Source organism: Callionymus lyra, chromosome 15 (genome assembly GCF_982586985.1).
Source record: "Callionymus lyra chromosome 15, fCalLyr1.hap1.1, whole genome shotgun sequence".
Classification (NCBI taxonomy): Eukaryota; Metazoa; Chordata; class Actinopteri; order Syngnathiformes; family Callionymidae; genus Callionymus; species Callionymus lyra.
Window position 1 is genome coordinate 7,631,054 of NC_141832.1, and position 13,014 is coordinate 7,644,067.

The window sequence follows — 13,014 nt, forward strand, 5'->3', positions numbered from 1 at the left end:
TTTTAAATTATTGAAATTAGAATATCAAACATTTATTTATTTAAATTTAAAAGGCGACGAATTAAGAAATATAGAATTAGAAAATGTATTTTTTAAATTATTGAAATAGAAATATCAAACATTTATTTATTTAAATTTAAAAGGCGACGAATAAAGAAATATAGAATTAGAAAATGTATTTCTTTAAATTATTGAAATAGAAATATCAAACATTTATTTATTTAAATTTAAAAGGCGACGAATAAAGAAATATAGAATTAGAAAATGTATTTTTTTAAATTATTGAAATTAGAATATCAAACATTTATTTATTTAAATTTAAAGGCTACGAATAAAGAAATATAGAATTAGAAAATGTATTTTTTTAAATTATTGAAATAGAAATATCAAACGAAAAATAGTTGGAATATATTTTGAAAATATAAAAACACGTTTTTAAGTATTAAAAAAAATGGAATTAGACCTTTTAATATAGTTATTATTGAATTAAAGGATTGACTTAAAAAATGTTTAACATTTCAATATGTAATTTATTATTATATTACATTTATTTTTTATTTTATTAATTAATTAATTAAATAAAAAACAATTTTCAATATAAAAAAGATGAAATACATACAATACAAAAATCCAATAAGAAAAGTTTCAAAGCTTTAAATGTTCAAATGAACACAACATTCCGAGGATTTGCACCAATAGTTCCATGAACGACTCGTAACTTAAACTGGGACAATGTTATCAGCATGTAATCAGCATTAAAGTTTTCCGAACTAAAGGGTGAACCTCCTGCAGGGATACAAACACACGGGAACGCTGCGGAGCTCCAGCAGTCCCAGGGGAGCGAGGACGCGATCCCCGTCCAGAGGGAGGATTGGGGACAAGGAGGACCGGAGCCGCCAGAGCCGCAGACAGACAGGGTGAGGCGGAATCGGATCTTTCGGGGGGGTCGTCCTCCGGAGCGCTCTTTAAAACCCCCCCTTCCTTCCGTCTCTCAGTCCGGCTCCCACCAGCGCCGCGGGCCAGACCGCCGGCCAGCGCCGACGCCTCTACAGCGCCGTCCCGGGACGCGCCTTCGTGGCCACGCGAGCCCACTCCGCTCAGGGCGAGAGGGAGATCAGCTTCAGCAAGGGAGACCGGGTCAAAGGTCAGTGTGTGTTTAACAAGATGGACCCACTGAAGCGCACACGTTCAGCTGCTGCTCTCTCCCACAAACTGCAAATTCTAGTGTTTGTGTCTTTGGTGTGAGTCGACGTGTGTGTAAGTCTGGGTCCGTGTCTGCAGGTATGCATTTGTGTGTGTTTGTGAGTGAGTCTCAGAGGTCCACAGGTATGTAGGACTCGGTGAGTATGTGTCGGGTCTGCATGCGTGTGCGTCACGTCATGTGTCGTTGTCCACGTGTGTGTGTTTCCCGGCGTGCGTTTGAAACTCTCGACTGACGACCTCCTTCCTTCCCTGCAGTGCTGAGCGTCGGCGAGGGCGGGTACTGGGAGGGGACGGTCCGCGGCCGCACGGGCTGGTTCCCCTCCGACTGCGTGGAGGAAGTGAATCAGCGGAGCCAGGAGAACAAATCAGGTGATCCCCACACATGGTCCGAGGGGAGGGGGGGTGTCGTCTCGAGTGTGTCGGACTCCCATCAATCAAGGAGCCACTGATCAGATCGGTTTCATCAATGTGAAGTACCTGTTCTTGTCCACTAGAGGGCTCTCTGGAGCAAAGAAGTTACTGAAGAAGGTTGTTTAGGACATAAGTGGGCAGTTCAGTTTCCCATGGGGCCACTTTCTACTGTGACAAAAGAAAGAAGGAATTAAAAAATAGGATTTATGTTTAAAGTCATACATTATTTAATTTATTAGTTCAATTAAATTATTTAAAAAACCCTGAATAAAAAAAACAAAAAAAAACAATTTTATGTAAGAAAAAAAAAAAAGAGTTCTTGAACAAAGAACTTTATAGACATTACTTACTTACCTACTTGTGTTAAGAGTTGATCTAGTAATGAATAATAAAATCAAAAAGGCTGTCATTTCTACAAGATCAGTTGTATAGTCTTCTTGAGTTACATACATTAAATGCAGTCAAAGTCTTGTTAAAGATGACATGAAAAAAATACAAAATACTGCGTTTTTATTAATGTATTTTGCTTAAATAAAATAATGTGTTTACACTCTTTACACGTGCACAAATTAAATTTGTAAAAGCCTGAACATTATACACAATTTTCATATTCAACCACTACTACTGACAAGCATACACACCTTTTAAGAGGTTCTCAGAGCATCTTATTAAAGGTATATTATTATTTATTTATTTTCATAAAAGGAGCTCACAGTGGCCTCCGACCAGAAACAATAATTTATATAATATCTGTTCTATTGATTATTACTGTCTGAAAGGTGTTTTGTTATTGGATAAAGATGGTGTTTTCTCTGTAATACTAGTCGGTGACTCTTGACACGTCAAGTTTCCTCAAAAAAGATTAAATTAAAGAAGTTTCGCACAGACTCTAGATGATTTATTTTTACAGATATTAATTAAATGAATTAAACCGATGTCAGTCTATCATTAACGCTTTTTCATCTTCATGGCAGAGAGTCGAGGAGAACGAGCCAAACGATTGTTCCGACACTACACCGTCGGGTCCTACGACAGTTTCGACGCTCCCAGGTAGGAACCGTTCTTCTTCTTCTGAGGGCGTCGCTGCTGAGTGTCGACAGGACGGTTCATCTGCTGCTGGTGCCGTTTCAGTCGTTCTGTCTGCGTTTGTTCCGCTGGAATTATTTTGCTGCCAAAATGTGTTTGAGACTCAAGTGTACGGAGGATATTGAAACAAAAATCTGGGTTTGTTTTCGATCTTAAGTCCCAGCTTCCTGGGGTGAGAGGCCGGGGGGACTCCCTGGACAGGCCTCCACTCCATCACAGATACGACACAGACTCACACCGACAGACTTCTTCAGGGTCATCAATAAGCGCGTGTTGTTCCTGGACGACCCGTGACCCACTCGCTATTAAACCTGCGTCTCCGGTGCAGACGCTGCAGCATCTGCGATGATTCACTGCAGCTCTTTGTTGACACGCCGTGTTGTGAATCATGCTGGCGGTGACTAAGAGCTCCGCGGGCCGCAGGTGTTCCAGGTGTTGCTACTACAGCTGCTTTTTACTCATGTGCGAGATGGAAAGAGAAGGTTTTTATCAATAGCAATCCTGGAGATTAAGTTGATGGCGAGAGGCTTTCTGTGGATTTGACCTCGTATATGTTCATGCATACGTTGATGACTACAGACGCCAGACATGACACTGTTAAAATATGAATAATTTGTTGCCGAAAAATAGTATATTGTGTATAAATATAACCACATTCTGTATAAATATTCAGATTTTTAACAAACATACAATGCAATATCACTTTTCTAGTCTAAAAATAAATGTAGAAAGTACATTATTCAAAATAAACTCTCTGATGTCAGTTATATGAGAATATAAATAATTTATAAACAAAAAGAAAGAGCCTATTTTTCAAGGTGCAGTTCTTCCTCAAAAAAATGTCTCTCATTGTGGCTAATGTCTACATTTATAAATCGCTGCATCACAATAACATTACAAAAACAATGACATAAAAATCACAATAACTAGACAGGTATTCATGAGCTTCACTGGCTGATGACGTGAACACGGTTAACTGCCATCATTTATTTAAAAGATTTAAATTATTTCGTGGCCACGAATACATTATTTGTCATGTCTGGGGCTCCGTACTTAACGCTTTTATTTAAGGAACTAGATTTTACCGTCATTATTTGACATGTTTCTCTTTTTTTGTTTTTATTCTCTATAAAAAATATAATAGGTAGTTGGTAGTTCAACCAATCTTGGATGTCGTCAAGTATAAGTACATCTGAAGAAACCCCGATGTAAGCTCAAGAAACGAATAATGATGTTTGAAATATGTTTATTCCAGACCGAATGTGGTGCAGGAAGTTGTGGGTTTGAATCCCAGCAAGAGAACTACAGTGTTTTATTTCCTCGCCTTGTGTCAGTTTATCGTTTCTTAAACTTTAATTTTTTTGTTGTTGTGCTTAAATGTATTTCACCGTCATTATTTAGAAACTTTTTCTGGACAAGAGTGTTAAACCCACATAAGAGGCCAAAATCACTTCCTCCCACCGGACAAACTAAATGTATCTCTTCATTCTTCGAGGCTCAATTCAATCAATTATTTCCTTTTTTTTCAAATTCTTCTTTCCATAAACTCTAGTTTTACTCTTACTGTCTTACCTCCTCTACTGTCTACTGTCTAATCTCTATCATTTTATCCTGAACGCTGACAACATTCTTGTCACCGTATCAACATGAACACTAGGTTTCACACATGAAACGTCAACGATCAACACACACACGCACACGCACACGCACACGCACACGCACACGCACACGCACACGCACACACGCTCTAGTAGGAGAACTCACATTTCTCCGATCCTTAAAACTCTTCACTGGCTTCCAGTTTCTTTCAGGATCAACTTTAAAATTCTGGTTTCAGATCTATTCATGGTCAGACCTTCCATCAGTGATCTGATCCAGCCTTACACCCCAGCTCGGGCTCTGAGGTCTGTGGATCAGAATCTACTGATGGTTCCACGCACATGGTTCAGGACCAGAGGAGAGAAATCCTTCCAGACTGTTGCTCCTAAGCTTTGGAACGATCTTCCTCTCTTTGCTCTTGATGGAGCTACTGACTCCTTTAAGAAACATCTTAAGACGTTTCTATTTGTTCAGGCTTTTCCTTGATTTTCTGGAACTCCTGTTGTGTTATCAGTTTTATCTTGATCTTTAAAGTATATACTTTTTTGAGTATTGTTTTGATTGTTTAAGCGCTTTGTGACCCTGGTCTGGAAAAACGCTATATAAATAAATATTGCTTACTTACTTACACACACACACGCACACACACGCACACACACGCACACGAACACACGCACACAAACACACGCACACGAACACACGCACACTCACACACGCACATGCACACACGCACACTCTGAAAAGTTCAGTCTTGTGTCGGCGTCTCACCTGTCATCCTCCGATTACCTTCACGTCCTCCTTTTGTTTTCTCGCCACATGGCCGATCCCCGCTGAACTTTTTAATTTCCATGCTCCGGCTGAACCCCCCTGTGGCGCCGCCATCTGGAGGTCAGACATCGAAGGTCGTTCTGAGTGGAGAGGAGGACGAGGAGAGTCTTAGCGACGTTTCTAAAGTCGCTTGATTCTCTAACATTTACTTTTGATTGACATGGGAATTAGTGCTAACCTGAGCAAGACAACTAGTTAACAGCATGTTCACATTCTGTCACAGGGTCTGGCAAATACTTGCATTTTAAACTTTGACCTGTTTAATTTAGTCTTGTGTTGTCTTCGGGTCTCCCTGGCTTCTATAAATACGTCTGCAGTGGTGGTGGTCGTTCACCTTGACCCTTGTTGCAAGGGTTCAGATGTGTTCTTAAAGTGATAGTATTTAATTGATTTATTTTTTTAAATTGTAATTATGCCATTAAATAAGTTGTGTTCTGGTAATATTTGTATTAAGTATAAGTTGATATAAAAGTGCTTTACATTACTCTCACTAAGGTCAAATATAAGGAAGAAAATACGAGAAAATGGTCCATAAAAAACTGCTTTAATAATGTATAAGTAGTGTTGAACTAGTAACTATTGTTAGATGACCATCAGAAATACTGGTGTGTTTTATAGTATTACTTCATACGGCTGCATAGAGAGAGAATATAACTAGTCGAAACACTAGAAGAACTAGAAGTAAGTAATAACTATTTGTAAAGATCTTTCTAGACCAGGGTCACAAAGCGCTTGAACAATCAAAAACAATACACAGTTAAAAATATATACTTTAAAAGGCGAAGACACATACGACAAACACAGGAGTCACATATAAAAGATGTCTTAAGATGTTTCTTGAAGTAGTCAGTAGATCCTCACGAGCAACAGCCTGAAAAGATTTCTCTCCTCTGGTCCTGAACTGTGTGTGTGTGGAACCATAAGTAGATTCTGATCCACAGACCTCAGAGCCTGAGCTGGGGTGTAAGTCTGGATCAGATCACTGATGGAAGGTCTGACCATGAATAGATCTGAAAGTAAGAACCAGAGTTTTAAAATTGATCCTGAAAGAAACTGGCAGCCAGTGAAGAGTTTTAAGGATCGGAGAAATGTGAGTTCTTCTACTAGAGCGGGTCAGAATTCTAGCTGCAGAGTTTTGTATTAACTGCAGGTGAGACAGATCCTTGTGGCTTAGACACCAAAATAAACTGTTACAATAGTCTAAACGACACAAACACATGGATTACAAGCTCCAGATTGTGTTGTGACATTTTCCTAAATCTAGAGATTTTTCTCAGTTGAAGGAAGCAGTTTGTGGTCAGATAGTCTGCAGTGTTGAACAAGAGACATGTCTTTATCAAATACAACACCCAGGTTTCTCAGGCTCAGTTTGACAGACCGACCCAAGTCACCCAAGTACTGACTTATCAGTCAGTAGATGCCTGCTAGACACAAACAGATTTGAGTCATAACGCTTTTCATCTCTTATTTCTCGCATGTTTGACTTTGAACGCGTGACAAGCTGCATGTTCACGCGTCACTGCCGACACACAACACACACACACAACACACACACACAACATGCTGCTGCTCCACCGACGGTTCGGCATGAGGTCCGTTCTGGGCCAACACCGGGTCACATGAGGACGAGCCAGTGCGAGAGCAGCCGCCTGTGTGATCCGTCGTACGCTTGATTCAACATTTTTGGAAAAAAAAACATTTGTTTGTTTATGATGTCACGAAAAGAGGGAAAAACTACTTTTTGCGGAAGATGCAATGTTTCCATGGTAACGGGGGGACGCTCACAGGAAGCACACATGGCACGAACGGCGTCTCATCCGACGCTCTCCGAGCTGCAGTCGCTGTGAATGACACGTTTTTACTAATGGGTTTCATAATTGAAACACTTGGATGTGATGCTTGAATAATCTCCCGTTGATTTAGAAATAAAAAAAACAGGAAATATATCTTCTAAACAAACTTAAAATCCACAACCTGGACCTTAAAGAGTTTCTTTAAATACCAAATCATATTGGAAGTGTTTTATTGTTTCTTAACTGGAGTCGGTATTTTCTGGTCAGTGACTCCTCACTTGTTTAAGTGTTTATTTATCAGAAAACTTCTCGTCAGAGACCAGACACATGACAGCTCAGAGAAAATCTAATGATTGATCCTTCTTATCAAATTCAAACTAGAATTCTGCTCCGTCAGACTAAACTTTCCCGATGTTGGAATGGTTGAATTAAGCTGGACTGAGATCAGACCCTGTAATGTGATATTAAGATACAATTTGTCTTTGAGTCTGTGCTGAATTGAACCACACAAACCTGCCGTCTTGATGTTGACCAGTATATTATAATACACCTGTAGCTGTGGTCACTACTGAGGCTCGGTCAGAAAAAATATAGTGGTTTAGTGTCACAGAAGAAACTTGTCCGTTCACGTGATTCCAAAGACCTGAAGGACACATAACTTGTTTTTATGTGTGTGTACAGGCCCTTAAAGACAGTAATAAAATACATTATTCCATCAGTGAACGTGTACACAATCACAATCTTAATATTCTTTAGATCTAATTCTTCAAAGATATGCTATCAAACACGATATGACCCACATTTCCACACACTACTCTACAGAAAAGCTAACAAGCTAAACACACGTTGTATCCGTATAAACACACCTCACTAAGCATCACAACAAACACAAACACACTAACGCTGGTGAGATGTGGACCTTCTGTCAAACCCCCTCCTCCTCCTTTCTTTCATGCCTTTGCCGTACAACACACACACACACACACACACACACCCTACTGTACATGCAACACAGAGTCACAGCCCGACACACCACCAGAGATGTAAGAGGACCAGAGCCGGGGTTCAGGACGGAGAGAGGGAGGAAAGAGGGAATGAGGGAGACGGGGAGTCGGTCGACGCGAGGCAGGACTGAGAGATGATGTGAGTGTCCGCGAGGGTCTTTATCGCTCTCTTCCTCTTCTTCCTCTTCCTCTTCCTCTGCCACTCATCCAGCAGCTGCTCCTCTGTTTTCCTCTCTGCCTCCGTCGCCTCCTTCCTCCTGTTTTTTCTCCGAACCGCTCATTCATGCTTTGGTTTCTCTGCGGAGGCTGTGGACGTGTCGGCGAGCGAGCGTTGAGACGAGGAGTCACATGACAGCAGAGACAGGATCATGAGACGAGGAGGCTGATGTTTACGTGCATCTGAAGCTGATATGTTTTGTGATGTGAACACCTCGACTGTTAGAATTCATCGTTTTGTTCTAGACAATCCAGCGCCTGGATTAAACATGCATGTAGCCATTAGCTCCATGAACACCAGAGCAGTTGATCAGTACCTGTGTTGCACAGACCTCCTGAAGTAAAAGTGTGGATGCATGGACAGAACAACCTCATGTTGCTAAAGTGAAAACTAATTTTGAATTATTCGACCTCATGTTTGTTGAGACACGAGTCGACAATCAGATCAACAGTCTGGTAAAGATGGAGGTTTAGGGTTGAAATGTTCTGCTTCTATACTTGACTAGACGTTTACTTTAAGACCGTACCTCAGCAGTAGGTCTGTGTATTAGAAGGGATTTAGCAGTACAATATGTATCAGAATACAGGGGCAACGGTAGGATATATCGTGATACTGTTAGAACAAGGATATATTTGTAGTATTGTCAAGTACTTGACTTTAGTGTTGTGATAGTGTAGTAACAGGGATATATGTGTAGTATTGTCCAGTACTTGACTCTGGTGTTGTGATAGTGTAGTAACAAGTATATATGTGTAGTATTGTCCAGTACTTGACTCTGGTGTTATGATAGTGTAGTAACAAGTATATATGTGTAGTATTGTCCAGTACTTGACTCTAGTGTTGTGATAGTGTAGTAACAGGGATATATGTGTAGTATTGTCCAGTACTTGGCTCTGGTGTTGTGATACTCTAGTAACAAGTATATATGTGTAGTATTGTCCAGTACTTGACTCTAGTGTTATGATAGTGTAGTAACAAGTATATATGTGTAGTATTGTCCAGTACTTGACTCTGGTGTTATGATAGTGTAGTAACAAGTATATATGTGTAGTATTGTCCAGTACTTGACTCTGGTGTTGTGATAGTGTAGTAACAAGTATATATGTGTAGTTTTGTCCAGTACTTGACTCTGGTGTTGTGATAGTGTAGTAACAAGTATATATGTGTAGTATTGTCAAGTACTTGACTCTGGTGTTGTGATAGTGTAGTAACAAGTATATATGTGTAGTTTTGTCCAGTACTTGACTCTGGTGTTGTGATAGTGTAGTAACAAGAATATATGTGTAGTATTGTCCAGTACTTGACTCTGGTGTTATGATAGTGTAGTAACGAAGATATATGTGTAGTATTGTCCAGTACTTGACTCTGGTGTAGTATTTACAGACCACATGCATCTTGAAGAAGTTGTAACTGCTTTCATTTGTTTTCAAACCAGAATATGTCCAAACATCAGCTTTAAAAGCTGCTGGACTCACTGTATCCTCTCGTCCTCAGTCGTAACTACTTTCATTTGTTTTCAAACCAAAATATGTCCAAACATCAGCTTTAAAAGCTGCTGGACTCACTGTATCCTCTCGTCCTCAGTCGTAACTGCTTTCATTTGTTTTCAAACCAAAATATGTCCAAATACCAGCTTTAAAAGCTGCTGGACTCACTGTATCCTCTCATCCTCATTCATCTGATTAGCCGCCGGATGTTAAATTGCAACACACAAACGATCAAAAGCTGTGAATGTTTAAATGTTAATGGTAATTTGAAAAAGCTAAAAGTTTACACAATTGAATGACGTACAAATTCTAGTTCTAAGAAATATGATAAAATATGATTTAAACACAAATGATGAACAAATACTTTTATGGTGTAGTGACACAAATATCACAGTATCTGATTGTGTCAGAACACCTTTACTAGAGCGATTCACTCGAGTGACGTTGTTCTTATCGAGAAGGAACTTTCTCCTGCGTGTTGTCGTACTGTTGTGTAACCAGAATGCACCTGGTCATGTCAGCGAGGGAGGAGGAGGTCCGGCTGTGAAGGGGGGTCTCTAGCTGGGTACCGGTCTTGTGTAACGATCTGGTCGGCGACCCCGGCAGACTGCGGCGACTGGTTTTTATGAATGAGAGGATGCTGACAGTGACGGAGGAGTGGAAGGAGAGCAGGGATGAAGGAGAAAGTGTGTGACTGCAGCCATGTTTACGAGCGTTGAAGCCCCCCTGTGGACAAACTCAATCACCCCTGCACCTCGTCTTAAATGATCACTCCTCTCTTCTTTTCTTTTTTTTCTTGCAAAAGCCACCCTCCTGGTCCCCTCCCTCTCTCCGCCTGCTCCTCTCTCCTCCTCTCTGTCGCAGTCACACCGAAACCATCTCTCTCTCTCCCTCTCTCCTCTCTCCCATTTCTTCTCCGTGTCTTAAGTATGAAGGAGCTGGCCGAGCTCATCCCTTCTTCCGTCTCTCTCTCCTCCCTCTCCTCTCCTCCTCCTCCTCCTCCTCCTCCTCTCCGGTGGCTCGCGCTCCTCGCTGCCGCTGCTGTCTCGCCGGGAGACGAGAAGGAGAAGGAGCAGCAGCAGCAGCAGGAGGAGGAGGAGGAGGAGAGGGAGGGGAGGAAATGGCGATGAGGGCATGCGGCGAGGAGGATCTCTCCCTCTCCCTCTCGCTCTCTTCTTCCTGGCCGTCGCTGGGCCCCGTGAACAGGAGCGTCTGGTTCATCTACAGGTACCTGACATGGCTTCTCCCTGGACCTCCAGGAGTCCAGGGGGGGTCGTTGCATGTTTGTGGTCTTCACGGTCGTCGGAGCAGCATCGATTGTTATGGATTGACAGATGTTGCGGCGCGTGCTCGCAGACCAGCGTTGGTGATGCTGCGCAGCTCGGCGAGCATGTGTCGTCCTCCTCCTGCTGCAGATGGTTTGTGTGCAGGCATGTTTGTGACCGGTGCCCCCCCTGACAGACCCTCTCCATGATGTGTTTTTAGTAAAAACCGTGACGGAGTTTTAACGATGCAGCATGCATGACAAGTTCCTGCTCCTCTCTGACTTCGCTCTTTCCCCCCGAAAACCCTGTTTAATTCCTTCCTCTGGAGAAGAAGCACCGAGGAAAGAGTCCGTTTTGGTTCTGCTCCTCCATGAACCCCAGTGTAAAATAATGCTGTTAGATTTCCTGTTTAATTCATGGTACCTGCAGAATTTTGTTAAAAGTAGAAGCACCTCTTGGTTCCAAATGTCAAGACCGACAACGGGTTCTGCTCAGCGGGGGGTTGTTGAAGACGCCTGTGAACATCTGGAAGTACTTTAAATTACCTGTGGAAGTCGACCAAGAATAGTACAATACCTTGTGAGACTAGAACTGTTACGCACTCGTTGTGGCAAGTTTTAACTTGAGTGAGTTTCAGAATCCTCTCAGGTGCTCTTCACTCACGAGTTTGACCAGGTTTAACTTCTTCACCTAGACATAGCCGATCACAGGAAACAGGAAGTGCTCTACAGACATTTTTATTTGTGCAGGCTTTTCCTTGATTTTCCTGTGTTTGTCTCTGTGTTATCTTGACCTTTAAAGTATATACTTTATTGAATATTGTTTTTATTGTTTAAGCGCTTTGTGACCCTGGTCTGAAAAACCGCTATATAAATAAAAATGACTTACTTACTTACAGTCATGGGTCGTTTAATGCTGAACAAGTAACTGGTGGTTTTGTAGTTTTTCTGGGTCTAAGAAGGTTTTGAAGGTCTTGTTATTCACTTGTATGGCTTCTCACTGCTGCTGCGCACACATCCAGATCCAGAACTAGCGTGAAAGAAACTTAATGCTGTTCTTTCTTGTAACTGTGGCGACAAAATGTGTTCAGACTTGGTCAGTACCTGGTGCTTCACATAAGCAACAATTCCAGAATCATAAGGTTGCTCATGAGTTGTTCTGCCTTAACTTAACTTAACTTTGTCTAGTTACAGCAAAACTGGGCAGTTTTGTAAAAGTTATTTTGCTTTAAATGTTGTGTTAAAGTTATTTACAAATGATTGTTTGCCAGAGGAGAGTGTCTTTGAATCTAGTTCACAAGTTTAGCCCGAGAACACTCTGGGATAGTCTGTGGTGGTAAAGAAAGAGCTGAGCCAAAGGACAGAGCTCTAGGGCCGATGTCGGATTTCTGCTCTTACCTGTGGTCGGCAACTTCGTAGTGTTTCAAGAACACGATCATGGATAAGGTGTGTGTAATGCAGGTGTGTGTATCGTCTCCTAGAGAGAGGAGCTCTGTCATCCAGGAGACACTCAAAGTAGAACCTCTGCTCCTACTAGAGCCAGTTGTGGTGTCAGTTGTCATGCAGGAGTTTTTTTTTAAAAAAAGAGGCTCCTCTGAAAAACCTTGAAATATGTAGGAACTTTTCGATCCCCTTCCTCTGTCCCGGTCCACGGAGACTTTCACGGGGTCGGCGCCAAGTTCGCCAGTGAACTGGGACACCGTTGGCGTGAACTTCCACGCCGACAGTTTGGATAAAAGCGATTACAACGGCGAGCGGACGCACAACCAACACGCGTGGACATGAAAGACACGATCAAGAGTGTGTGTGGAGAGAAAACTCCACTGAGCCGCTGCCATAATTGTTCACTCACACAGAGAAGAGCTGCTTCGCTCGTGTCACTTTGTTCCTTCGCTGTGTTCATGTAGTCGAACTGAACGTTTCATCCGTGCGTCGCTCTAACAATCGCACAACGATGAGCCAATACTTCCAGGATCGCTTGACGTTCATGATCCAAAAACGTCATTCTCGCACTTTCTATCCATCGTGTTGTACCCGCTTGTAAGTTAAGTTAACCACCGTCTAACTACCGTAAAGAGCTTGAGCATTTAACTGGGTGTCTGCTTAAGACCTTGGCTCCTGC

At 41.8% G+C, this 13,014-nt stretch overlaps 1 protein-coding gene across 1 annotated transcript in view; it reads left to right on the forward strand.

The window, feature by feature from the left end:
- Positions 1-13,014, forward strand: part of shank1 (SH3 and multiple ankyrin repeat domains 1) — a 72,568-nt gene that overhangs the window by 42,921 nt on the left and 16,633 nt on the right. The window contains exons 12-15 of the mRNA XM_087810172.1: positions 793-917; positions 996-1,144; positions 1,459-1,572; positions 2,589-2,664. Coding sequence (XP_087666298.1) covers positions 793-917; positions 996-1,144; positions 1,459-1,572; positions 2,589-2,664 — 464 coding nt within the window. The remainder of the gene's footprint in view (positions 1-792; positions 918-995; positions 1,145-1,458; positions 1,573-2,588; positions 2,665-13,014) is intronic.